We start from the raw sequence: 25,359 nt of genomic DNA, 5'->3' as shown, positions 1-25,359 counted from the left end.
GCCATAAACAAGTTCAGGTTTTCTCATTTTAATGCTTTTTATTTTATTTACAAAATTTCAGTTGCTTACTTTTTCTTTCTTGACCCACCCTGGGGGGAAAAAGAAAAAACTCTGGCAACAAATATGCAGAGTCAAGCATGATAAATTCGCATATTTAAAAAAAAAAAAGTCTTACTCTGTATCTTGAATCCATCTCTTCTGTCAGATGGGTAGTAGGGATTATCCCAAGTCATCCTTGGGAATCAGGCTTGCCTATTGCACTGATCAGAATGCTTCAGCCTTTTAAAATTATTTCATAATTTGATTTCCTAGTTCTGTGGTGTCCAATCCTTCTTCCAGGTGGTTCTAAGTGAAGCTTAAGTGACATTGCAAGCTTGCTCCCATGACTATTCTGTGCTCTTCTACTTGGGATGTAAGGTTGAACTATTCTAACACCTTTTTTCCTAGTGTATCCCTTTCTGGGGGGTGGAGGGGAAAGATTCCTTTTCTGATGATTAGCAAATTATTAGGTTGCTTATTAGGGTTTTTTCTCATTACTTCCTCATTCACATCTAGAAATGACACATTCTCCTCATTCCTGGGTGGAACTCCACTTGACTTGGAAAGCTTATTTTTGATTAAAGTAAAAAGAGAATCCCATTTAGGTGAATTCTGGCCTAGAGTGGTTAAGTGGTCTGGGTGGAGATAGTCTCTCACTAATAGGATCAAAGTCTAATTACCCAGAGACATTGTCTCTCAGGCTTTCCATTCATGTACTTAAAAAAAAAAAAAAAAACTGGATTTTATTTTTGGTTCCAATTTTTGACTTAACATTCCCTAATTTTGATTGAGGTGATCAGTAGATTTTGTTCTGTGTTCATTTTGGTCTCTCGTTCTGATAGATCTGAGTAGCCGTTACTTTCCGAAACAAGAAAATCCTTTTTGTATTTTCTGTACTTTTGGAACTTCACTGATAATTTACCTTCCAAGCCTCGGCAGCACTCATTTAATTCCTTTTGACGTCTCAACTTGTGGTATCACTTTTAACCCAGAACAAAACAATTCTTCTGCAGTTTTTCAGGGTTCTAGTTGATCTCCGTTTGCTGTTAACCCACGGCTCCACATATGGATGGTGTGCTGCTGGCTGATGGAGGACCTGGGTTTCTTTGGCAACGTTAGGCCAGAATTAGCAGCCGAGAGCTAGAACTGATCCTACTTTGTCGCACCTCAGCTTCGGAGGCTCCGCGTGTACAATCACCTGCAGACAAAAAATCATGCACCCACAGGCCCCCCAATTTTTTTTGTTGCACACTGATATCCTATTTTGGGATCAGGAAGCTCCCTGAGGGCAGAGCTGGGGCTCACTGTGTGAACAAATGGAAACAGCAAGGTCCTTTCTCTTCCCCAAACCAGAAGATTTTCACCTCCATGTCTTTCCCAGTGACTTGTGGTGACCTCGTTTTTATGAATTGTCCGGATAATTGAAAGATACTACTCTCTTCCTTTTTTAATGGGTTGGGCTTTAGCACAATCACCTCAGGTTATATCAGTCAGTCTTCACGGGGCTGTGGGAGCTGAGGTGATGAATGTTTCTGTACAACCCAATCAATGTTTAAAACACTTGACTAGTAATGACGTTCTAACTTTCCAAAGGTGTGTTAGAACCCCCCCCAAAATATTTTTAATGTAAATTTTTAAAAATACATGATAAAATTATTTCCATTCCTTCCTTAAAAAAATAAAAACTGAATTTAAAAATAGCAATAATTTGTAATAAATTATATATTTTCTCCTGACTTCCTCATCATTCTTCCTTCAGGGCATAGAGCACATCATCCTGGCTCACGTTCAGGCGCACTCGCAGCAACAGATCGTTTTTGCTGGGTTCTACCAGCAGGAGGCGGCAGGAGCCCAGGCGGGAGCACACGGCCATGGTCTCGGACACCGTGGGGTGCGGCAGACCCTCGATTCTGCACAAGGCCACGTGCTGATGGTAGACCTAGAAGAAGCAGGGAAAGCTGCGGTGAACTTCCCTGGGAAAGGCTGGGGGGGAGGGGGAGAAAGAGAAACAGGAGGCCCCCTCCCCAAGTCCCTTAGGCTGTGGCTGGGGGCCTGCTCTTGTTCCACCCTCCACGCAAGCTCCTCTGTTCCCCAGGAGCAAGCTCACCTGCTGCAGTGTGGCTTCTTCCAGGCCTGATCGATGGAATTCGGCCAGGATGGCTCTCAGGAAACCCTGCTCCAAGACGGAGGCGTTCCTAAAGGAAGACAGTCGTTGGAGCCTGGAGCCCCGGCTCTCCCACCCTGAGGGCTTTTAGCTAAAGTTCCACAAATTCTTAGGGAGCCACTTGGCAACACCTCGGGGACCCTGGACAAGACTTCACCTGCCTGCCTCAGTTTCCTTAACTGTAAAATGGGGATAACATCACCACTGTCTCCCAAGGTTGTGGTGAGGATCAAATGAGATCACATTTGTAAAATGCTTGACACAGTGCTGGCACTTAGTAGGTGCTTAATGGATAAAGAAAATGTTTGTTCCCATCACCATGGACAATGGCCCTCGAAGGGCAGAGGTTGCAGTGCGGAAAGCTTTCTCCCAGGTCTAGAATCCGAGGAGCTGGGCCAGACCCCCAGACCCCAAGGGGCCTCTGGAGCACCCAAGGGAAGCACTCACTTGATGGCCAGTACGTAGGAAGAGGAGAACATCTCCTCGGTGGCTTTCAGGATATGAGCCACCTTGACCAGGCTGGAGCAGTCGGGCTTCTGGTCGGAGAACTCGCAGATCTCTGTGGCTTGCCTGCAGATGTCCAGGCTGCGCCGGGCATCGCCGGACAGGGCTGCAACCTGAAACCCAGAGCACGCAGGTGAAGGATCCCGCCAACTGAGGGGCCTCTGGGTTTGACAGCGTGGTCTGCTGGGGCCACGACACGGGGGAGGTGATGTGCCTCCAGCAGGGCTGCCGCTTAGTGGGAACCGCAGAGGAGGATTTTCCTCATGAACCTGACTCTAGGCCTTGTTTGGGCAGTAGGGGAGGTTCTGGAAGCCACTTGGCGTGGCCCCGCAGGGGTCGGGCCATTACTGTGGGATCGTGTTTATATGTTTCTGCCCGGCGGTGAGCTAGAATGTCCACGATGTCCACTCAGGAGCCCTTCTTAACTCGTCCTACTTCCCGCATGACGGGCCGAGGCTTCTTGTGGCCCCACCTGGGGGATGACCGAGCGGGGCTTCAGGGCCGGCCCTGCTTCTTGTTCTCCTCTGGGTCGGAGGCCTGAGCTGCCCCAAGGCACCCCGGGTGGCTGGGCTGAGAGGCCTTGGGCAGGGCCCGGCCTGCAGCCCCCTGGAAACACTGACCTTCCTGGAGACCAGCTGAATGGCGTCCTCCTCAAAGGCCTTCACCCCCTGCAGGCGGGACGCGATGATCTCTTGCAGCTGCTTGTAGGTGTAAGGCTGGAAGGACATCCTGGTGAGGCCCTAAGGGTCCCAGAGGACAGGAGCTCAGAGACGCCGCTCTGCCAGGGGAACTCATGCTCCCCCCAACCCCCACTCTGAGGCTCCCCGTGCTCCTCACCAGGCGGCTGGCCACCCTGCTCATCATCATCCTCTCAGGCAGGTCCATGGTGTTGGCGATGGCCAGGACCACGAGCTGGCTGCCCCGGTGGCTAGGCCAGTCAAACAGGTTGTAGAGCACGTCCTGTTTCGGGGTCCACAGGAGGTCGAGCTGTCGGGATGGATCCCGAGGAGGAAATCGGTTAATGCTGCTGCTCCCTTGGCTCTGGCCGCCCGGGCTCTAATTCCCATGGCTCTGGCCCCCCGGGCTCTGTGGCCCCCCTCACCTCGTCCATCAGCAGCACCGTGGTCTCCTGGGCGGGTGCGGGCTGGCTGAATCGCCTCTGCAGCAGTTCTGCAGCGTGGCTGGCGGTGGCCTTCTGACCCGTCAGCTTCTGTGTTGGGAACATGAGCAGCGGCTCAGCCCCCGCAGGTGCGCCCACCTGGGCCGTGGTGGACTCTCTCCCTCACCCCGAGTTTAGTCTCACTAGGTTAAGCAGGGGTGCTGCCGACCCCAGGCCAAGATCCCTCCCCCCCTCTCCCCCCCGGCCCAGGGTGTAGCAGGACAAGCAAAGGCTCCTGGGAGGAAGCGTCCCTGCAGAAAACCCGGTGGCTCCCTGGGACCTCTACAGCCCGCTCACTTTCACCCGGCCAAACGAGGTCATGTCCTGCATCTTGTCTTTTTCCTCAAGTCCTTCCCTTCCTTTAGGCTCACTTGCAACCCCTGACCCCAGGCAGCCCAGAGTTCTGTCCCCCGACACCTGGGGCCGCACTTGGGCCTCTCTATGGCGATCTGCCCCTGCCCAGTCCCGTGGCGCGCTGGAGAAGGTGGTGACCCTCTGCAGCCTCACATGCAGTGTGCCCCCTGGGGGGCCCGGGGCCGCCCCCTTACCTGCAGGATCTGCACGTAGGCCTGATGGGGCTCGGTCAGCTTCATGCCATTGACCTCGACATAGTGGAAGGAGGGCAGCTCCTCTGCGTGGGCAGCCTGCTGCAGGCAACGGATCACCTCGTGCACGATGGCCGTCTTCCCTGTCCCCGGGACCCCGGAGATGTACATGCACCTGGGGGAGGAAGGGCGGCTGCTGGCGCGGCTCCGACATGGGCCCCGGGGGGGGGAGGGGGGCTACAGAGAGCGGGGCAGGCCCCTGCTGTTAGTGCGTCCAGGACCGAGGGCTCGCACCACCAAGCCTAACGAGCGCTGGTTTTATTTACTATTTATGAATCTTTAGTGGCTCCCGTTTGCCTGCCCCATACAACAGTTTCAGGTTCTGACATTCAAGGCCCCCCTAATCTGGATCCAATCGACACTTTTGACCTGAATCTGCCCTGAGGCCCTGTCCCCAAAGCCCCTCTTCTAGGCAACCTTCCACAACCACCCTGCCCCCTCCTCCTCTCTGGAAACCCCCCGAGACCCCTTTCCTGTTGTCCCCTCCTGCCCCACGTAGGAAGGGTGCCTCCCGTGGCCGTCAGACCCTCTCCCCCATCCCCCGGCCCACCCAACGCTGGAGTGCCATCTCTGGAGCACTTGAAGGCTTGCCCACACCCCCGCTCTCTGGAGAGGAGCCCCAAGCTTCTCAAGAAGAGCAAGAAGTGAGTCTCACTCGGTGCCGGCGGCCACAGGGCCCTCGAACGGCACGGGCGCGCCTGAGCGTCCAGACCTTCGGGGCTCCTTTGTGTCCGAGGCCGGCCGGATCTGCCCGAAAGGACTCGGCCCGGATCTTTCCCGCCTCCCGGTCCCACGGGCCCCCGCGTGACTCACCCTCCCGTCCCGTCGAGAAGTTTGCTTTCCACAAAACTGTAGATGTCTTGAAACTCCTGCTCCCTGCAAGGCAGAGACTCGGGCACGAAAGCGACGTGGAGCCTAGAAGGGGAGGCAGAAGGGCAGGGGGAGACTTTAGAACGGAATGAAAGCGCAGCCGAGACACCTGGGCATGGAGGCCACGCGCCCCGGAGAGGCTCTAAGGCCCCCTGGGCCTCCCCGCCTCCCAGACCCCCCACTACTCCTGGGCCTGCCAGTCCTGGACCTCCCCCTCCCCACATCCCCCATTACTCCTGGGCTGCCCCTCCCCATCCCCCCCAGCTCCGCCACCCCTCGCTCCCTGCCAGCCAAGCTTTTCGGGATCAGGAAGCAGACTCCGGCCCCTCCCCGTCCCAGGAAGCTTCCCTTTTTCAGAAGGGAGGCTTATTCCCTCCATCCCACGGCCCACAAATCCGTGTCAGAACTCGGGCCCAGACCTGTCTTGTGAAAAGGCCGAACGTTTCCCACCGGACGGTCACTCACCTCATCCGGGCCTCCTCAAGCGCGCTGACGGGCTTCTGGGCAGCCTGGCTGCGCCTGCGGATCTGGGGGGTCCTGAGCTCAGGCTGGGAGGAAGGGGGAAAGGAGGCTACAGCGCAGGCCCGGGACTCTGCCCCCCAGGGACTTCTCCCCCAGCCAGCCTGGGGCCCCACAGACTCTCCCTCCCTGCACCACTCGGGCCAGCACAGCTCTAAGTCAATCCCGCAGGCAGGTGAAGGCCTTCTCGGGCCGGCCCCGGGCCACGTGTTAGGGAAACAAAGTCAGAAATGACTGTTCTCGGGGAGCTCCACCTGCAAGTCGGGGGCTGGCCGCTGTCCCAGAAGCCTCCTCTGCGGCTCCCAAACCACCTCATCTCTCCCCGGCCTTACGGTCTCTAGACCTCGCCCCTCTGCCCCCGCCCTACCAGCCCACATGGCCCTCTCCCCTTCCTCTCTCAGCCGCTCTCTGTGGCAAGGCCTGCACACCCGTGGTCTCCAGTCCCTTCCTCTCACTCCATCCCCTGCCTCCGGGCCATATTGTCCCCTCATAGTCTCCAGGGGCGATGGTCTTTCCTCAGTGCCCGGCCCCCCCTCTCCCCTGGGTGGCTCTAGGCGTCCCATCGGCCCCCTGATGGGGGCCCCTTTAACGGAGCTGTGGCCTCGGTTTTCTGGCCCGTTGTCGGCCACGTTCCCAGAGGCTGGAGCTCTCAGTCCTCACAGCCTGACCCAGGATGCCCATCCCACCCCCCCAGAAAATGCACCTACAAGAACCTTACTGGTTTTTGGGGGGTCTTGGAAGGAGTCTTAGAAGGCGTCTTGGACCGTGTCTTGGATGGGGTCTTAGAAGGAGTTTTGGACCGGGTCTTGGAAGGCGTCTTGGATGGGGTCTTGGACCGTGTCTTGGAAGGGGTGGCCTGGAGGGACTCGGCGAGGGACTTGCTGGCAGAGCGCTGGGCGCTGAGCGTGGTCCTCCGCGTTCTCCGGCGCTTGTGGGGCGTGGACACCTCTTCCTCCTCGGCACTGCTGCAGTCGGGGCTGGAGGCGGCGGCTCCCGGCAGGTATTCAGCCTCACTCTCCGAGTCCCAACTCCTGTCACCTAGGATTCTAGGGAAGGAGGGAGGACCGGCTCACCTCGACTCTCACAGGACCAGGCTGACGCAGAACGACCGCGAGCTCTCGGCTCTCCCCGCTCGGGGCCTGAGGGGCTCTCTGGACTGGGGGGGAGGGAGGGGTTGGGGGAAAGGCAGCAACATCCCCCCTGCAAAGGGGATTCCTTACCTTAAAGTCTCCTTGATCTTTCTCAAGGACTTGCGTGACTGCTTCCTGCAGCCCGGCGGCCTCTCGGCCCGCTCCTCCTCCTCCTCCTCATCTGACTTTTTGGCCCCCCTGCAAGAAGGCCCCGAGACGTTGCCGGGCGCTGCCTTGGGAAGAAGGGGGCTCACGCACCCAAGGGCAGCAGCCTCGGGGGAGGGGAGAGAGGGAAGAGAGCAAACCTCCCAAGAAGCTGCTGTGGCTCCCACCTTCCCGACAAAGCCCAATCTCCCCCTGCCCCTGCCCAGTGGTAAGTGCCCAGGCCCCCATCCAGGCAGAGACACCTCAGAGCTGAGCGGGCACAAGTGTCCGGAGCCTGGTTTCCCCCTCACCAAAAGGGGCTATCCCACGTACTACCCCACCAGGCTCGCCCAGAGCTCGTGCAGGCCACCCTCCTCACCCCTTTTACAGAGGAGAAAACTGACAGCAGGGTCACTGGGCGGCGGCGAGGGACTGCCGGGCACGCCGACTCCTGGGCCAGGCAAGACGCCCCTCGGCCAAAGAGCCGGCGGCTCGCACTCATCGGGGGTCCTGGGCCCAGTCTGCGACACCCACCAAAGAACTGCATGGGTGAGACACCAGAGGGGGGAGCATCTGGACCCCAGAGCGGAGCCTGGGCTTTGGTTAGGAACCCCGGGGTCTGACGCCGTGTGCCCCCTGCAGGCGTGTTCTCTGGGCTCCCCTCCCAGGCGTGCTCCTTGTCCCCCCTTTCTCCCCCCACGTTCCCTGTGCTGATGAGCGGAGCAGCCACAGCCTGAGCCTTCTTCACCCACCTGGGCTGGCGGATGTGGGGCCTCAGGGTCATGGGGGGGCTGGCTCCCACGGCTCCCTGGACAGGAGCAAGCCTCATGTGCTCATGGATCTTTGCTGCCTTCTGGGAGACGGGAAGGGCTTGAATCTCGCCGTTGGCGCGAGTCTTCTTGTGGGGGGAAGGGCTCTCGGGAAGGGCCCCTTTCCTTTTACTTGGTCCCGGAGAGCTCCAGGGACTGCTGGGAAGCTGAGGCTGGCTGAGCTTGAGCCTCGTGCGGGGAGACTCACAGGGCGTCCTCTGCGGGCCTGGGGTCCGAGAGAGAGAGCAGTCAGTGGGGAGAAGTCCGAGCCGCAGACCAAGCCGGACGCCCCGCCGGACCTCAGGCTGGCGCAGCTGCCCCCGCTGGACGGAGATCTGGCCAGCCGCGAAGCCGGACACTGGCATTTCATGGGTCTGCGTCCCCCCAGAGAGTAACGGCTTGGGTCCGGCAGCTGCACAACCTAAACCCAAAGGGCTGAGCCCCCACCACTCCGTTCCATGAAAGCAGAAGGCCAAGCAGGAAAATTATCATTACTAGAGAAAAACGATAATTTGCCAGAGAAAACATTCAGGAGACAATGGCCTGAGACGCCTCCGTAAAACCTGCAAGAATGGCCCGATCAGAACGCCCCGGGGACGGGGAGGAGCAGAGGAGGGCCACGCATGAAGAGCCCGTTATCGGGGAACCCCCAGCAGCCCAACCTGGCCAGCACTTTGAGAAGTCCTCCGTCTAAGGGAATGGCTGAAACAGACGGGGACAAGAAGGGGAAAGCGTCGGGACGCATGGCAGGCGGGCGCCCTACAGACCACCGGGCAGAAAGGGAAAGAGGAGGAAAAGCGAAGGAAGGAGAGCTCCCCGACACCTCGGCACGGACGCCTGTATTCTGAACACTCGCGGGGGCTCTGGCAAAAGGCCAACAGCTTTTGGACTTGCCTCGACGCCTCCTTCTGGGGAAGCTGTTCAGGACCAGGCGCTGGCCAGCAGAGAAGGGGGTGGTTTATGGAAGGAGGGATGTGGGGACCTCGGAAGGAAGCGAACACGCCCCCGAGGCTTGTGATAAAGGCCCGGCGGAGGTGGGACAGTGACGATGGCCGGCACAAGGACACAGTAAGGGAGGCGGCTTTCCACTCGCGAGGTCTGACTGAATCATACCCTGGCATATACTGGAAACTTGGCCGAGGTGGCTGCTGGCAAGTTCTCGGGGGTCACCGAAAAAGAGACTCTCAAAAAGGGCCTGGAACCTTCAAACCCTACCTAGGCGAGTGGCTGCCAGACAGGAGGAAACACCCAATGCCAAGAACCAAAGTCCTAACCCAGAGTCCTCACGAGATTCTAGAACCTTAAAGGAATGGAAGGGCTCGGCCCCCACGCCAGCTTAGCTTAGGGCAGAAGCTCCTGCAGGCTGCTGGGGCACGGTGGCCTCGGAGCCTGGTTTGCCCGTTTCCTGCTTTGTAAAATGGGGCTATAACAACCCCTCCCCCAGGATTCACAAAGGGCTCAGCCCGGCAATAGCAGGATAAGACACGTATGTGGCACATATGCACATCACATACGTGTATGCGGGGGGTGGGCACACCCACGGACACACAGGTTAACATTCAGAAGGAAGCCCTGGATTCCCGTCTCCCTTCCTTTTGGGAGTTACTAGCTTTGAATTCCAGCAAAGGGATTTGACCGAGTCTCCTGCTGTCTTATGGGAGACGAGCAAAAGAGCTATGGGCTAGACGTCACTCACGGCCCGGGTGCTAGGGCTCCCTGTCTGCTAAGGGGGAGCTCCCCGCTTCCCAGGGGCAGCCCTTCCACCCTGGGACAGCTCTCACGGGCAAGGAGCGTCCTTCCGCATCCACCCCCAGTCCGCCTCTTTGCGCTTGGTCCCCACGGTCCCAGCGCTGCCTTTCTCCATGTTTCCGTTTTCGGAGTACCCGGACACGGCCCTCAAGTTCCCTCTCCCAGGATGGAGTCCCCCCTGCAGGGCTGTCATGGAGAAGGGACCGGCCCAAGAGGCCCAAGCTTTGGAGCCACGACAGGTTGCCAAGAACAGTCGGCGCAAACTTCCTCACAGGGGGAGGTTTCTCAGTGAGGGACACGCCCCCTTCCAGACAGCCGGACGGCCGTGGCTCTGGGCCGGCGTGACCCGCACCGAGGGAGGGGGCGCGCTCGACTCCGTGCAGACAGAGGGGCCCGGGCCCGGAGCCGCCTCAGTCCCATCGGCCCCTCCCCCAGACAGCTCCCACTAGATGGCCCGGACACTCCCCAGCCCTGCCCCCAAACCCCGACACCTGTCAGAGGCCCAGGAAGGTCGCTGAGGGTTTTAGGAAAGAACCGAAGGAGAGGAAGGTGAGGGAGCTGTTAAAGGATTCCCCGAAGGAGACCCAGGCAAGGGCCGATGGGGGAGGAATCGGAAAGGCTGGGCTAGAGGCGGACCTGGGGGAGGCAGGAGGAAAGATGCCGGTAAACCCAAGAGATTCAAGGGCAGAAGGAGATAGTGAGAGGGGGGGGCGTCTACTAACGGGGGAGGGAAGGCATCCGGGCTGCAGGGAGAGGGACTGGCCCTGGCAAGCAGGAGGGCCGGCTCGCTATTTCTCCCCAGGAATAAAGGGGGAGATGGGAGGGAACCGTGTCGGAGGAATGGCTGAGGAGACTGAGCGCTCCTTGCAAATGGCCTCACTAAGTGTTTTTGGCAAAGTATGGAGCGAGGCTGTCAGCTGAGAGGGGATTCGCTCTGGGCGACTCGCTGGCCGCGCATTTAGGGTTTTGTGAGAAGAGAAACGCAGCGGCCGGTTCTGAGGCCGTCCCCGCCCTTGTGACTTACTTCCGAGATCCAGGCGTTTCCTGGCCCGAGGAGGAGTGGAAGAACGGGGGGCCCGGCTGGCGCGTATTTCCTGGGACGGACAGGACTTGGAGATGGAGTGCCGCGCCTCTATGCGCCCGATCCCCCGCTCCGCAGTGTCCCCGGGCCGGGTCCCCGCCACCCTGGGAGAGGCGTTGCGCCGAGGGCTCAGCTCCTGCGGCCTCCTCATCTCGGCAAGCAGCTTCGGGGCCAGGGGGCGGAAGCGCTTGTTGTCCCAGGAGAGTCTGACGTAGAACGTCTGCTCGTCCTTCGGCCCCTTGGGAATCCCCTGCTCCGGGGCCAAAGCCACAACCTGCATCAGGAAGCACGAATGAGGAGGGCCCAGTGGCGAGGCAGCGGCCCCTTCCCAGAGCCATCACCACCAAACCTGCGGCCGGCTTCAGAGGGAAGGGCTTAAGAAAGCACGGCCAGTGGAAACGTACACAGTGACCGACCCCAGAAGCGCGCCAGAAACACGGGAAGAACCGTGCCGGGCAGGCCCCCCACAACTTTCCACGGCCATCTCCCGAGGCCCCCCAAAGGCCTCCTTAGCCGTGGGGGGGGGGGGTGACAGCTGCTTGGCCTCCCTCCCTCCATCTCGGGGGGTTCTCTCCCTCCCCCCTCCCAGAGCCCGGCCGAATCATCTCTAAAACGGGATCAGGCAGTTGCCCTCCAGAGTTTTCTTCTGGATTTTCATCTCTGGGCTCTTCAGACCAGGTGGGATAGACGCGCAAGAGCGGTCACTGAGGCCTGGGAGCTGCGGGCAGGGCACGGTGCGTTCCCACAAACTCAAACTCCCCCCACACCTCGCACCCTTTTTCTCAACAAAACCAAGCCCGCGAGCCAAGAGCCGGCGACTGCCCGAGGGATGATGGGAGGGGCCCGACGAGGCAGAATCGAAGCTCAGGGGACCGCTCACCTGGGCCGGGCCGAGGATGCTCTTGACACTGACGTCCCTGGGAGGGTCATCGTACCAGAAGATCTCCTGTTCGGCGGCCTCCCGGCCGAGCAGCTTGCGCTTGCCGATGGGGATCTCACTCAAGCGAATGAACCACTGAACCACAGCGTGCGAGTTTGGCTCAGAGTCCGAGGAAGAGACTGAGCAGGAAGAGAAAGGGGAAACACACACTTTGTGATGGCGGCACCGGTGACAGACACGGCCTGGGCCCCCCGGGAGCCGTGTCAGGAGTCAGGAAATCCTGGCCTGAGCCCCGGCTCTGCCGCTTGGTCCTTGCCTTCCTCACAAGGAAGGTGGGAGAGCTGAGACCGCTCAGGACTTGGGGCCTGGGGGTTTTAAAATACATTTCAGGCACACAAGATGGCGATTCTGAGAGAGGGCTTCACCAGGCGGACTGAGTAAGGGGTCCAAGGCCCCCCAAATGTGGGGGAAAGCCATACCAGCTTACGGCAAGTCACAGGGACCCAGACGCTTAAATAAGCCATGAAAATGGCCAGAAGTCCGAGGTCAGAAACAATTCCAGGTCAGTCCTCAAAGAAACCAAGAGGGCACAAAACCCAGAGATGGAAGTAAGATGCAGCTTTGGATGGAAAATGCCCCGCTGCTGAGCTGACCCCGGCCAGAACAAACGGACCCCACCAATGCTGCTCCCTCACTACCTCACACAGCTGTGTCCAGGGAAGCTGGGGAGTGTGGGTGCCCTTCCCACGTGCACTCTCCAACATGGCCCTGGGACGGAGCCTCCTCACACCCTCCCATTTAAAACCATTTCACTCGTCAGGAATTCTTCTTGGAGCCCCAGCTTCTGCTGGACCGACCATCAGGGAGCTCTCCCTTCAGCCCTCTCTTCCTGTGTCCTCCTAATAGTCTCCCCAGATGCCATTCCCTTTTTATCCAGCTTTTATCACTCCCCACCCCAAAGAAGGGGCTCACACGCTATCCCATCCTATATTAGATGTCTGTAACTGGTAATCTCTTCATTTCCATTCCTTCCCAGCCCCCCCTCGTCCTGATCTAAGCCCCCCGGTGCTGGGCGTCTTCCCTCCCTGAACCTTCCTTCCACGATGGGAGGCTTGGGCTCAGCTGCTCCTCCCAGAGCCCCCAGGACTGGCTGCATTCCCCGGAGGAACTCACCGTCCCTACAGAGCTTGAGCAGCTTCGCGACATACGGGTTGTCATCATCGTAGCCCTCCACCAGCATGAAGTCCCCCACGCTGATCTGGTGTTTGACGCTGCTGTTTGGGGACGTCACACAAATGCTTCTGCAAAGCAGAACAGGGAGACGTTGGCCCCGAGGGCAGGAAAATCAGGTCCCCAAGACCCCGAGACAGGGAAGGGAACTGGCCAATCGGGTCTGGCGGACCCGCCTCCAGGCTCACAACGCTCCTCCACAGGTTTGTGTGCCTGGGACCAAGGGGGAGGACCTGCGGCCGATAAAACGCAGGAGGCTCTGCCGGGGGCGGACCAAGGCCCAGAGGGCACCCAGACATTCCAGGCCCAGTCTCCAAAATGCGCTCCGGACAGACCCAAGGGGCAGCCGCCCGCCTTCCTCCGACACTGGGATCCAGTTGGAAGATAAAACCAAGCCCTCGAACTGACCTACCGGCTGGCCCTTAGACAAGCTACGGGAAAGCCCCCCCTGGCGGCCGCGGGGCCACCGCAGCCTTACCTGTAGAACTTGTGGTGAAGCTTCCTGTCATAGAGCTCCAAGTCGTGCCAGGAGTAATTCCGTATGGCCTTGAGTCTGGTGAAATAGCGGTTCCTCATGGCTTTTGGTCCTGGGGGGAGGGGCAGGGGGAAAAAGCAGGCTCTAAGACCTGGAGCACGTCCGGGCCTGGGGGGCGTGGGAACCCCTGGGGAGGCAGAAGAGAAGGCTTCCAAGCTGTGTCCCCGCCTTGGCCGGGATTAGCTGGAAGGAACTTGCCCCAGGCCCTGCAGGGATCCCCTTAGGGGCTAGTTCGCAAGGCTTCCCTCTAGCCAAGCAAGGCCAGGGCTTCTCAAAGGTGGAGGCTGGCCCCAGACTCGGGCCCTCCTGGGGAGACCCCCTCCCCCTCACTAGGTTTCAGAAGAATTGGGGGAGAAATGGTGACTGATTCCCAGCAGGGGGGAGTTAGGGGGTGATAAGTCTCCAACCTAGGGGGCTAAAATGCCGAATTAGCCCCTACTTCTCATCGCCTCCCCCCACCTCGGAGCGGACTGAGCCAGGCAGAAGAGAGGCCCAGGCCAGCTTGCAGCAAGGACTTAATGAGTACTTGTGGAGTTCTCGGAAAGGAGCAAATCTCCCAGGTCAAAGGGCAGCGGCTTTTAGAGACGTCTCCGAGAGCCGGGAGGTTTCTGATAATTAAGGACTCCAGGGGAGGGGGTGGGACTCCATGGGAACCTTCTTTCCGCAGCCCACCCATAGCAATTCCCGGCAGCGTGAGGGTTGCAGGGGGAGATGGGAGGAACCCGGCTCAAAAGGGACCCGGCCCCAGGGCGGATCCTCGCTTCCCGCGGGCTCTGGGGTTTCTGATAACGAACCCCGCCCCACCCCCACCCCGAGCACTTTAAGTAGACCGAGGTGGGGGAGGTGGGGAGGGTGTTGGGAGCCCGGGGCAGATTCTTTGCCCCCAATCAAGTAGAAGGGGGCTGAAACCCCGGGTGGGCTGGGGTCCTGGCCCTGGCTGTAAGGAAGTCCTTTCCTCCGTTCTCCTTTAGAAAGTGAGGGTCCGGGACGCAGCACCCAGTTCGGCCGCTCCGGGGCTAGGACCCCCTCCTCTTTCCCGCCTGCCTCAGTTTCTCAGTCTGCTTTAGGTAAGGGCTACCTCCCGTGCCTCAGTTTCCCCGCGTGCGAAAGAGGGGGTGGCATGCGGGCACCCCGAGCTCACCCTCTCGTGCCCCTCACTTTATCCGTGGCTCCGCGTGCGCCCAGTTCGCCCCGCTCTCCACTGGCAGCGCTAGAAAGAAGCTTGAAATAAAAAAAAAATTCGCGCCAAGGCGAACGTGGCCCCGCCCCTTACGCCAGCCACAAAGGGCCCTCCCCTTTCTCCTCCCCCCACGTCCGGACGCGAGGCCTTTGTCTCCGCCTCTCCTCCTCTTCCACCCCTCCCAGATTCAAAAAGTCATTCGACGTCTAGGCGCCCCGCCCCTACGTCCCCGCCTTCTCTTTCTTCCTGGTTACGTCATTGTTGTGAAACCGCATTTGGGCAGATAGGCGTCACTGTCGCTGTCGAATGCCCGGTTTCAAGATGGCCATTTAAGTGACGTCACCCCGCCGACACACCTTGGACTCTGCTTTTCGCTCGACTCGTGCGGAAGTGACGCACAAATCTCCCGCCGGAAGGACTGCGGAGGCGGCGCCGAGAGCTTCCCAAGATGGCGAATCGTACCGTGAAAGATGCTCACAGCATCCACGGCACTAACCCGCAGTACCTGGTGGAGAAGATCATCCGGACTCGAATCTACGAGTCCAAGTACTGGAAGGAGGAGTGTTTTGGGCTCACAGGTGAGCGGCTGCGGCCGGGCAGGGTGGCCCCAGGGGGAGAGCTAGCGAGGCCGGGGCTGCTGCTCCGGAGGGGCCGCTCGGGAGGTCAGAGTGAGCTCCCAGTCCCGGGAGGTGTGCGAGAAGAATACGTGAACGTTTGGTCCCTAACGGTCCCGTGCGTTTCGCTGTCACTTCTTACACTGAAGATCCCTTTGTTTGACTGACAGATTTCTCGAGGGCAGCTGTCCCCAGCATACAGTAGGGGCTTAGTAAATGTTTGCTGCTTTTGATCTAGAGCAACTGCTGTTTGAGGGGTGGAAAGAGGCAGGATTTGAACCCAGGTTCTCTGACTCCCGGCTGTCCCCTGTTCATTCCAGATTGGACCAGACCAGGGCCTCTTAAAGTTTTCCCACTCAGACTCCTTTGCCCGTTAGAAATTTTTTCCCGATCCCGGGTTTATACAACAAGTCAGATGTTTCCTGATGAGCAGTCGGCATTTCATGACGCCTCCCATTCAGCTGCATGGTCCTGTAGGGGGTCCCAACACCCCCCATTCAGCTGCACGACCACCTCACCTGATTGAAGAAGCTTCCCCAGTGCAGCTGGCAGCCTAGCTGGGACAGCTGGGGATCCCCACCCTAGGAGGCCAGGGTAGCTCCAGGCTGTTATGGGGCAGAGGGGGTGGGGCGTGAAGGAAAGGGAGATTGGGGCCACTTTGGAGGTCAGTGGAGCTCTGTGCCTGGGCCAGTCTCCTCGCCTCTGTCTCATCTTCATCTGTAAAATGGGACAGTAACAGCACCTGCCTCCCAGGGTGGCTGTGAGGGGAGCACCACAGAGGAGGTGCTGTGTAAGTACGGGTCTTTCCTAATTGAGTTTTAAACAATTAAGTGATAATTAAGGCCTCAGTAAGCAGTCCGGGATTCTGCTTTGCCATGAAGCAGCCTCCTGGGGTGTTCGGTTCAGGATGCCTGCTGCCTTCACGAGCTTAGCACTGTTGTTATTTTCAGGTTATAGGAAGGGGCAGAGCCATTGATAACGGAAGGCAACTTTTCCAGTTTTTGCCTTAAGACTTTCACGTGATACCCTGAGCTGAGAACTAAGCCGGGCTTCTTCCCGCTGACGAATCCCGGAGGTTTTGCAGGTGTAGCCTTAGAATTCCCTCGTCACTCTGTCTTTCGTTTTCAGCGGAGCTCGTGGTTGATAAGGCCATGGAACTGAGGTTCGTGGGGGGCGTCTACGGTGGCAACATCAAACCGACACCTTTCCTGTGCCTGACCTTGAAGATGCTGCAGATACAACCGGAGAAGGACATCATAGTGGAATTCATTAAAAATGAAGATTTCAAGTAAGTGGGAGACATGCATTCTGTCTCCTCCTGAATGTCCTGTTCCCCATTCACCGGAACGCAGGCGCTCTGGCTGAGGGGCCAGGACTCCAGCACGTGACTCTCGGAGCGGCTTCTTTTCCCCTGGATTTTGTCCTAGGGCCCCTTAACTGCTTCATTCCCTCAGTACTTGTGCCCTTTCTGCTACACCATGATCTTCTTTACTTCCTTATTGAGTTTTAATTTTTCAATACATCTTAAGAATTGACTTCTATTCTAGTGGAAAGTATTCTGATAATTATCTGTGGTCTTGAACTCAGCAAAACCTTCCTGACCCCTAACTTCTTCATTAGTGAATTGAGGCAGTTAGACTGGGAGTTCCCTTCTAGCTGTAAAATCCTTTTCTAGCCCATCTTATAAAACTGTGGATCACAGTTCCATATAGGATCTTGTAACTTGTAAATAAATGTGGGGGTTGCAAAATTGCAATATATTATCAGCGAATGTTAGATTTGTATACCTACTTTACATACGTTATATACCCAGGGTTGCTTCAAAATTTCTCGGGGGGGAAGCCTGACATATAGAACCCACCTGTTTGTTGTTCCCACCACAAAAGAATCCTGAATCTCTATTATGGAAGGTGAGCTAAGATTATAAGTTTGTTGTACTGGCCAGACCCTGTGCCTTTTAAGAGACTCATTGACAGCAAGTTGGAGGCTCACTGGGGCACAGAGAGGGTCCTGGGGCTTGGGCTGGCGTGTGGAAGAAGGGCTACGTTCAGGAGGGAGAAGTTAGCAGAGCAGATTCGGCTCCTTCAGAAAGAACTCCTCACAGGCAGCCTTGAAGGCTGGCGGCTTCTGGCCCCCCCGCTGTCCATTAGAGATATTGCCGAGAGGACTCCTTGGTTGTGGGGGAGGTTGGACCCATGATTTTCACCTTGTCAGGCCTTTCCCCAGCTCCACTCTCCCCTGCCTTCTGATGCAGTACCACTTTGGTTGGAGCTCGGATCGCTCCTCTCTGGGGCCCCAGAGAGACCATAACAACAACAAAAGACTTCCCTTGGCCCGGATTTCTCTGGAGCCCTCCCTCTCGTTTCTCCCGGCATGGCAGGGCTCCTTCATGGTCACGTACTGTCGCTTGTTGGGCCGTTCCCTGGGTGATGGGCGTCCCCGGACCCCACGGCTCGTCGTCATGGAGGGATGGGCACCATGCACACGAGGATGCATGTGGATCTCTTTGGGGCTGGACATAGTAGGGGTCGCGAAGGGCACTTGTGTGTGTGAAGTGAATGTGCTTCTTTCTGAGTCTTAGGCTTGCTGATTATCTCATTGATTCTTCTTTCAGGTACGTCCGCATGTTGGGGGCCTTGTATATGAGGCTGACGGGCACTGCCATCGACTGCTACAAGTATCTGGAACCTCTCTACAATGACTATCGGAAAATTAAGAGCCAGAACCGAAATGGAGGTGAGTGCAGGGCCGCTGTGCTCTGGGAGCCTGGATCGCTGAGCCTTGTTGGGTTTGTGTTTGATTCATGCTTCTCCCCTCCATGGGGTCCCCAGCCTTCCCAGTGGCTGCTTGGTTGGAGGGATATCATGAAACTTCAGAATTAGTAATGAGGGAGGGTACAGTGAGGAAGGGGAGGGGCGAGGAGGAAGACAGTCTCATGTAGAGTCATGTTGGAGAGATGGGGAGAGAGGGGAGCCCCAGGAGTGGCACCTCTCACCCCGGACCACTTTTGTCCTCATAAGGAGGTTTTCCCCATCCTGTCTTCAGGAAAAGATCATTTGGGGTCTCCTCCTTTCCTACACCTTGTTGTCAGACTAATCCTCTGAAGGCACAGGTCTTACCACATTGGCTCAGATAGAAAATTGTGTTTGGCTTTTAAAGCCCGTTGCAGCCTGGCCTCCTTCTGCTTTCCCAGTCTCCTTGCCCCTTATGCCCCTCCACTGCCTCTAGGACCCCAACCTCCTCACTGGTCCTCACACAATAGCTCCAGCTCCAGATTCTGGGCTGGAGCTCCCTCCCGGGGGTGCTCTTCCTGCTCATCTCTGCTTTCTGGCTCCCCTGGCTTCCTTCAGATCCCACCTAAAATCTGACCTCCTACAGGACATCTCTTTGGATCCCCCTTCCTGTGAGACCTTCTCTACAAGACCAGCCCCAGTTGATCTTGTTCTTGACCTGTTTGTCCTGAGTTCCTTGCTTGTGGTCTCCCCCATTAGGTTGTGAGCTCCTTGAGAACAGGGATTCTGTCTCCCCAGCACTTGGTACCATGCCTGGTGCATAGTAGGGGCTTGATAAGTGCTTGCTGCTTGACTGAATGCTATTGGAAATAAGAATTCCTTCTATAGCATCCTCCCACAGGGGTGTCACACTTTAGTCACTTGGCAGAATCAAGGCAGGGTTCTTGAGGACGGGGGCCATCTCTGTCCTGGAAGATCTTTGGGGACTTCAGGGGCTGTCTGTCCTGTGCTGGGGTCCAGATCTGCCCGCAGGGGTTTTGGACATGGCCACCTGCAGTTTGGCTTTCTCACTTCCTTTCTGCCTCACTCTGAGCTGCTGGACTTTCCCCCCAGAGTTTGAATTGATGCACGTGGATGAGTTTATTGATGAACTGCTCCACAGTGAACGTGTCTGTGACATCATCCTGCCCCGGCTTCAGGTAAGAGGAAACAATCACCTCGCAGGGGGAGGGGAGGGAGGGTCTTCTTGTACTGTGCTCCTGGGCAGAGGGGCGGTGGGCAGAGGAATTGTGAGAGAAAAGCCGGAACTTTGGTCCTCATGGCTCTAAGGAGACACAGGTAACATGGCGTAGTGGGGAGAACATGGACTTGGGATTTGGGTTTTGGTCACTGATGGGTCACGGGCAAGTTGCCCCCTCGGGCCTCTGTAAAATGCGGGGTCAGAGGACTTTGGGGGTGAGACACGCGGCCTGCCAATTGTAAGCTCTTGTCACCAGCACTGTGAGACCCGTGCAGCAGAGGAAAGACGGGGACCGAGCTTCCGAGGCACGGGCTAGCTCCTGGGCCCGGCCTCATTTCCCAGCTCGATGCCTCGGCGTCCCTTGGCCACCAGGTGGCTCCTGAGACCGTGGTACAGTCTGCCAGCCTGGGCTTTGAATTGTCCCTTACCAGGAGACCATATGTTCCTGGGATTGGGAGGGCCAGTCAGATCTATTTCTTCTCCTTTTTTTCCTCAGTAATATTTAATTTTTCCACATACCTGTTTTTGACATTCATTTGTATAAGATTTTGAGTTCCAAATTTTTTTCCTTCCCTCCTTCGTCTTCCCCCTCCCCAAGACAGCAAGCCACTGATACAGGTTACACGCTTGCTGTCCCTTTTAATGTGTTTCCGTACTTGTCATGTTGTAAGAAAAAGTCTGATCGGCTTCTAAATCGGGATTTCCTCCGGGACAGCCCTGACACGTAGGGAAGCCTTTGTGGAGAATCCCCGGGGAGGATGAGGAACCTCTCCGGCTCTGAAGGCCCCTCATCCTGCCACACTGAGTGTTAGGAAATCTGAACTGGGCTGGCTTGGGACATTCCCTCTGTTGCTCCTAGCCTTGCCCTCTGGGGCCAAGCAGAAGTCTTGATTCCTGTCTCTCACGGCACGAGGAAAGGCACCGACTTGGGATTCATAGCGGGGTGATAGGTTGGCACCTTCCCTGTGAATCAGTGTCTTCCAAGTTGTCCAGCGGGCTGGCTTAGGTGACTTTCCCAGAGCCGCGCGGCCAAGATGCATAACAGACAGGACTCAGACTCAGAACTCATTAGCTTTGAGGCCAGTTTCTATCTCCTGTGACGTTCTTCCCAAGACTGGGGGACTCGTGTCATGTGTGCCCCCTTCCTGTAGTTTCCTTAGCTTTGGGCCTATGTGAATACATCCTCCTGTGGCTGCCGTATGGGATAGGCAGACGGAGCCCTTCTACAGTGCAGGCTGAGCCTGGGCCCTTATTCCTGCCTGGGGCTGTGTTCTTGTTCTGAATTGGACCAGATCACAGGGAGCATCAGAAGTTCTTTACCTTCTGTGTGTTCTAGTAAAGCCCAGGAGCTCTTTTCAGAGTCACGTTTCTAAATACACAAAGAAAGCCAATTATAGTGAAATCTAGTCCCACAGAGTTTTACTTATTTTAAAGATCCCTGTTTTAGAAGCTGGAGAGCTGAGCTCAGGGACTAAGTCACCAGCTTCTTAGGAGTTTTCTGGGCTTAATTTGTTTTAAGAGCCTTTGGTCCATTCTGGAGTCACAGATGTGGATGAAGCTTCTGGGCGCTTCTGGCCCATGCTGAGGGTTTGGTTCTCCTTTTACCTGCTAAGTTTTGTCACGCTCTGTGTAGCCTGAGGAGGTGGCACTAATGGTCATGGGTGGAAGGGGCAGAGAAGCAAACTGTGCTTTGTTACGGGGGAGACTTGCTAAAAATGAGCTGATACTGGGATTGGGCTACCGGGGATCAGGGTCCTTTCTCTGACACTGGAGGCCTTTGAGCAAAAGTACAATGAATCTTTGGCCAAGGTGTTGTACAAGAGCCTCTCCGGCTCAAAACCTTCTGGGTCCAGAAGGGACCGGAGATCCCTCTGGCCTGTTTGGAAATCAGTCAGGCTATTTGGGGACTCTTGGGTTAGAGGTGGGCCTCGAGCCAGCCTGGACTCACTATCATGGCGTCTTCATGTCCTTGGTCACTTCCCATTCTAGGCTTCTTGGTCCTTTCCAGCTCTCCAGATCTCTGAACCTCAGATGGTCTAATTGAGTAATGATATTGTTACTCAGTTTCTCCAGCCCTTCATGGATAGGTTTGAAAAAGCTCCTTTCACTTTGCCTTCTGGCTTCTGAGCTCATCACTGATTGAAACAGCTCTCTCCGAAGTTATCGGTGATCCTTTAATTGCCAGGCCTCTAACTTCAGGAGGGAAGCCCTTCTCCTCAGCGGAGGGGCCTCCTCTCGCAGAAGTGCTGGGGCAGGGGGCTGCGCTCTGTGGTTTGCTTGGGATCGCTGCCTGAGTGTGTCAGGGTGGGGCCCCAGTGTGTGGCAAAGCGGGGCCCCAGTGTGTCAGGGCAACCTCCCTGCCTCTGTCTGTGGACCAGCAGTCTCTTGGTGTAAACAGGAAAGGTTCCCCAAAGCCCGGGCTTGAGACCCGCCCCTCCCCTTAGCGCTTCCTCAGCTAGAAGTGGGGGTGATGGCGCCACGTGGCCCCAGTGTGCCGACGCCCCTCTCTGCTCCCCGCAGAAGCGCTATGTGCTGGAAGAGGCCGAGCAGCTGGAACCTCGCGTCAGCGCCTTGGAGGAGGACATGGATGACGTGGAGTCCAGCGAGGAAGAGGAGGAGGACGACGACGATAAGGTCAGGCCACGGGGTTGGGCCTCCTGGGCTCTCTTTGGTGCTATGGGCACCTCTGCCCCCTGGGGCTCCATCCTGGCAGTGGCGGGAGGGGGTACAGGCCTCTCTGACCCCAGCCTTCAGCCTCTGCCTCACCCAGAGTGGGGGGTGGGGTGGGGTCAGATAGATCAGAGAAATTTCTGGGATTTCCAGTTGCAGATTAGAAAGCCTTCACCTGGGGTCTGCACACTTGGCTTTAATCTAATGTCTATCAATCTGTCCCTGTCAGTCTGTCTCTGTCTCTGTCGATCTGAATTTCAACATATTGTTGACTACCTTTTAACATAATTGACTTTCTTTGTCATTCAGTGCGTTTTATTCTGTGAACTTAAAAACTCCGATAGTGGAAAGGGTCTGGAGGCTTCCCGAGCCTGCCAGGGCCCATGACACAAAAGGTGGTTTCAGTAGCTCAGCATGAGGATGGGAGGTACCGGCTTGGGGTCCGGAGCCCCTTGCTCACTCTCTGGGATTTTGGCCTTCCTGCACTTTCCCCTCATCTATAAAAAGGGACAGTAAATTCCCTGCTCGCCCCTTTGCTCAGGAAGGGACGTGGAGAGAAGCCCAGTGGAGCACTTCCTAAGATTTTCCTTGTGTGGGTGTGTAGGCTGGCCCACTGTCCACCTGACGCTTGCTAGAGCTAGAGATCTCTGGAAACAGAGGGCAGCCATGAGAGTGGGGAGAGGCTTGGTTCCCCTCACTCCCCACAATCCCCCTGGACTTTGGTTTCTAGCTTTAAGGTTGGCGTCTTTTCCCCAAACCTGAGTTGTGGCCCCCTGCCCCGGAACGGGGCGCCTTTCTGCTTTCTCCCACTAGTAAAGGCATTTCCCTGGGCCAGAATGTCTCAAGAGGGATGGATTCCTCCTTTCCCCTTTGGCAGCTGATACCTAGAAGTCCTTGTAGTGGGTCCTTTTCAGCAGCTGCTTCAGGTGGGCAGCTGCAGTGTCTCTGTAACACTGACTGGGCACTCCCAACATGCCAGCTGTGCCGTAGGTCCCCTTGGGGGGAGCACGTGCTTGGCTAGGTGCTGTGAAGAGATGAAAAACATGGGGGGGTGGGCGCCTGGCCCTCCAGGAGCTGGGCTAAGGGGGAAGATGAAACAAATGGCTGTGCAAATGTACCCGTGGGCCATCAGAAGATCCCAGGAACAACTCCTGGGTGCTAGGTGGGCAACGGAGGGGAATTTCTTGGAAAGTAGGTGCAACCCCTTGCCAGCGTGGCAGGTGCTCTCTGTGCTTTTTGATGTGCACTTTTTGATTTCCCACCATGCGCCAGCTGCCCGCAGTGACCAAGACCCCAAATGCAAAGCATCTCCAGGGGGGGAGGGTGCTGGCGGGCAGGGGTGGAATCAGGAAAGGCTTCCAGGAGGAGGGTTGTTATTAGAATTAATACTGTTATTAGAAAAAGGTCCTTGTCGACAAGTCCCCTTCCCAGCCCTCTAGAGTGCTCTGCCCCTTATATCTGGGGAAGTGTGATGCAGAAAACACTCGGGGTTCTGTGGGTGATGGAGGGCAGGACCTTCCGCCATCAATCATGAGGAGTCCAGCCGGTCATTGCCTTGGGCTGACTCCGTTATGGTTGTTTTTGTGCTCAGTGTATGTTGGTCTTACCATATTTCCCTGGATAATCACGTCCTGGCACGTGCCAGGCAGCTTCTTGTTTGGCCATTCCCTAGGCGAGAGGTACCCCTGCAGGCCCTGACTGTGGCTGTGTGTGTGTGTGTGTTCATGTGTGTGTCCGTCTGTCTTTATAGTCTTGCTGGTTTACTAAAGGCAGGGAGATGGATTTGTTACTGGAAAGTGAAAAGGGGATGGTCTAGAACCCAATGGGAACTAGAAAGAAAGTTTTCATGTAAGTTATTTGTGGGCCCTCCCAACAAGGAGATGTCCCTTGGCTCTAAGAGGTGACTTCTTCGTGGGCAGAACCTTTGGGGTCTCCTCGGAGCCCATGAGTGTGCTGACCTCCTGTGCTTTGCCCGTTTCCAGCTGGAGAGAGCCCCATCCCCAGATCACCGCCGGAGAAGCTACAGAGACCTGGACAAGCCCCGTCGCTCCCCCACGCTGCGCTACAGGCGGAGCCGGAGCCGCTCTCCAAGGAGGTAAGGGTGCCAGGAGCCGCCCTTCTGCCAGCAAGGGGTCACTCCTGTGGCCGAGACTGGGGTTTGCATGGGGTGAAGGGCGGCTTTACCCCGTGGGAGATCCGGCTGGGCAGCACATGCTCAAAAGAGTTGTATTTTCTCCCCTTGCAGACGCAGCCGCTCTCCCAAAAGGAGGAGGTAAGACTTTACGCAGTGGGGAACTGATCAGTTCAGCTTCAGCAGCAGGAGTCAGGGCTGCTGGGGGCAGAACCCGCCCCGCTGTGGTGTGAGGGGGGTGAGGCTCTTGTCTCCAGGACATTTTGGGGTCTGGGATTGTGATGAGACTTTGTTCTGCTGCCGTGTCCCCACAGTCCATCCCCTCGTCGAGAAAGACATCGCAGCAAGAGCCCACGACGCCACCGAAGCCGTTCCCGAGAGCGGCGGCACCGTTCCCGATCCAAGTCTCCAGGTATCCCGATTTTGGGATGGAGTCGTGTCCAGCCCCTGCGCTGTAGGGCGCGAACCCCAAGTCCCTTGTGAAGTCCTGGGGTTGGGGCTCTGTGCTCAGAGCCTGCCCTTCACGGGGCCATGGGGCTGGGACGAGGGCTGCCCCTCCAGGGGAGGGACCGCACTGGAGCAGTTTCCTGGGAATGCCCCATCTCATTTCCTTCCCTCTCACAGGCCACCACCGGAGCCACAGACATAGGAGCCACTCCAAATCCCCTGAAAGGTAACCGTGGGGAATGTAGCTGTGGGGGATGTGAGGGTGGGGGTGAGGGAGATCTGAATAGGGCTCTGTGTAAGGAGCCTGACTGAAGGAGGTCACTCCCTTTCTTCTTCCATAAAATGGGACTAATCCCGGCACGGTCGGGCTCACAGGGCTGAGAGAGAGCTGCCCCACAGGAGGGAGAGCCCGGACCTGGGCAGGCCCCTCCTAAGGCACCATTTATATCTCACACACATAAATGCCCATTGACCAATTAAAGAGACGACTTTGCTCCTGCTCACTTCCCAGTGGGTGCCCCCACAGTCCTTGATGAAGGGCAAGTCTGTGGGCTTCAGCCCAGCACACAGTCAGTGTTTCATAAATGCTCATTGATTAAGGGAGGGAACCGGGCAAGAGCCGAGTGAAGTCATTTGTGTTGTTCTTTCAGGTCAAAGAAAAGCCACAAGAAGAGCCGACGTGGGAACGAATGACGGATGCCTGACCAGCGGTCTCCTGGGGTCCAAAGGTGTCTGCCCCTGCAGCCAGCTTGGACCGGCCTCAGCGCTGTGGCCGCCACCGTCGGCCCCTTCTGCAGCTCGCCCCAGCCCCTGCCCCAGTTTCTACGACTTTTTAATTGGTCTAAGCCGAGCTGTGCCGAGTTTTTTGTGACGTGAAGACTTGTTTTGGACCCTTCCCCATTTGTCTGGTGGAAGAATAGGATGTTT

The 25,359-nt window shown here is 57.1% G+C and overlaps 2 protein-coding genes across 2 annotated transcripts; one reads left to right on the top strand and one right to left on the bottom strand.

Moving 5' to 3' along the window:
• Positions 1-18: 18 nt before the first annotated feature.
• On the bottom strand, positions 19-14,779 carry ORC1 (origin recognition complex subunit 1). Its single transcript, XM_051999689.1, has 17 exons — positions 14,560-14,779; positions 13,362-13,470; positions 12,827-12,954; positions 11,654-11,832; positions 10,717-11,047; positions 7,887-8,169; positions 7,081-7,188; positions 6,579-6,906; positions 5,807-5,889; positions 5,285-5,386; positions 4,415-4,586; positions 3,810-3,917; positions 3,545-3,694; positions 3,328-3,447; positions 2,651-2,820; positions 2,147-2,234; positions 19-1,978 (listed from the first exon to the last, which is right to left on the bottom strand). Exons 2-17 carry the CDS (start codon positions 13,457-13,459, stop codon positions 1,784-1,786), a joined length of 2,643 nt encoding a protein of 880 aa, XP_051855649.1. The 5' UTR covers positions 13,460-13,470; positions 14,560-14,779; the 3' UTR covers positions 19-1,783.
• Positions 14,780-14,948: 169 nt separating this feature from the next.
• PRPF38A (pre-mRNA processing factor 38A) lies at positions 14,949-25,210 on the top strand. The gene is made up of 10 exons (XM_051999690.1): positions 14,949-15,176; positions 16,341-16,500; positions 17,827-17,948; positions 19,058-19,143; positions 21,705-21,818; positions 23,837-23,949; positions 24,100-24,126; positions 24,300-24,397; positions 24,610-24,658; positions 25,083-25,210. The coding sequence occupies exons 1-10, from the start codon at positions 15,047-15,049 to the stop codon at positions 25,123-25,125; spliced, it is 942 nt and encodes a 313-aa protein (XP_051855650.1). The 5' UTR covers positions 14,949-15,046; the 3' UTR covers positions 25,126-25,210.
• The last annotated feature ends 149 nt before the right edge of the window (positions 25,211-25,359 follow it).

Source organism: Antechinus flavipes, chromosome 4 (genome assembly GCF_016432865.1).
Source record: "Antechinus flavipes isolate AdamAnt ecotype Samford, QLD, Australia chromosome 4, AdamAnt_v2, whole genome shotgun sequence".
In the NCBI taxonomy this organism is placed as follows: Eukaryota; Metazoa; Chordata; class Mammalia; order Dasyuromorphia; family Dasyuridae; genus Antechinus; species Antechinus flavipes.
Note: the sequence above shows the minus strand (reverse complement) of the source record. Positions and strands in the feature narration are given on the sequence as shown.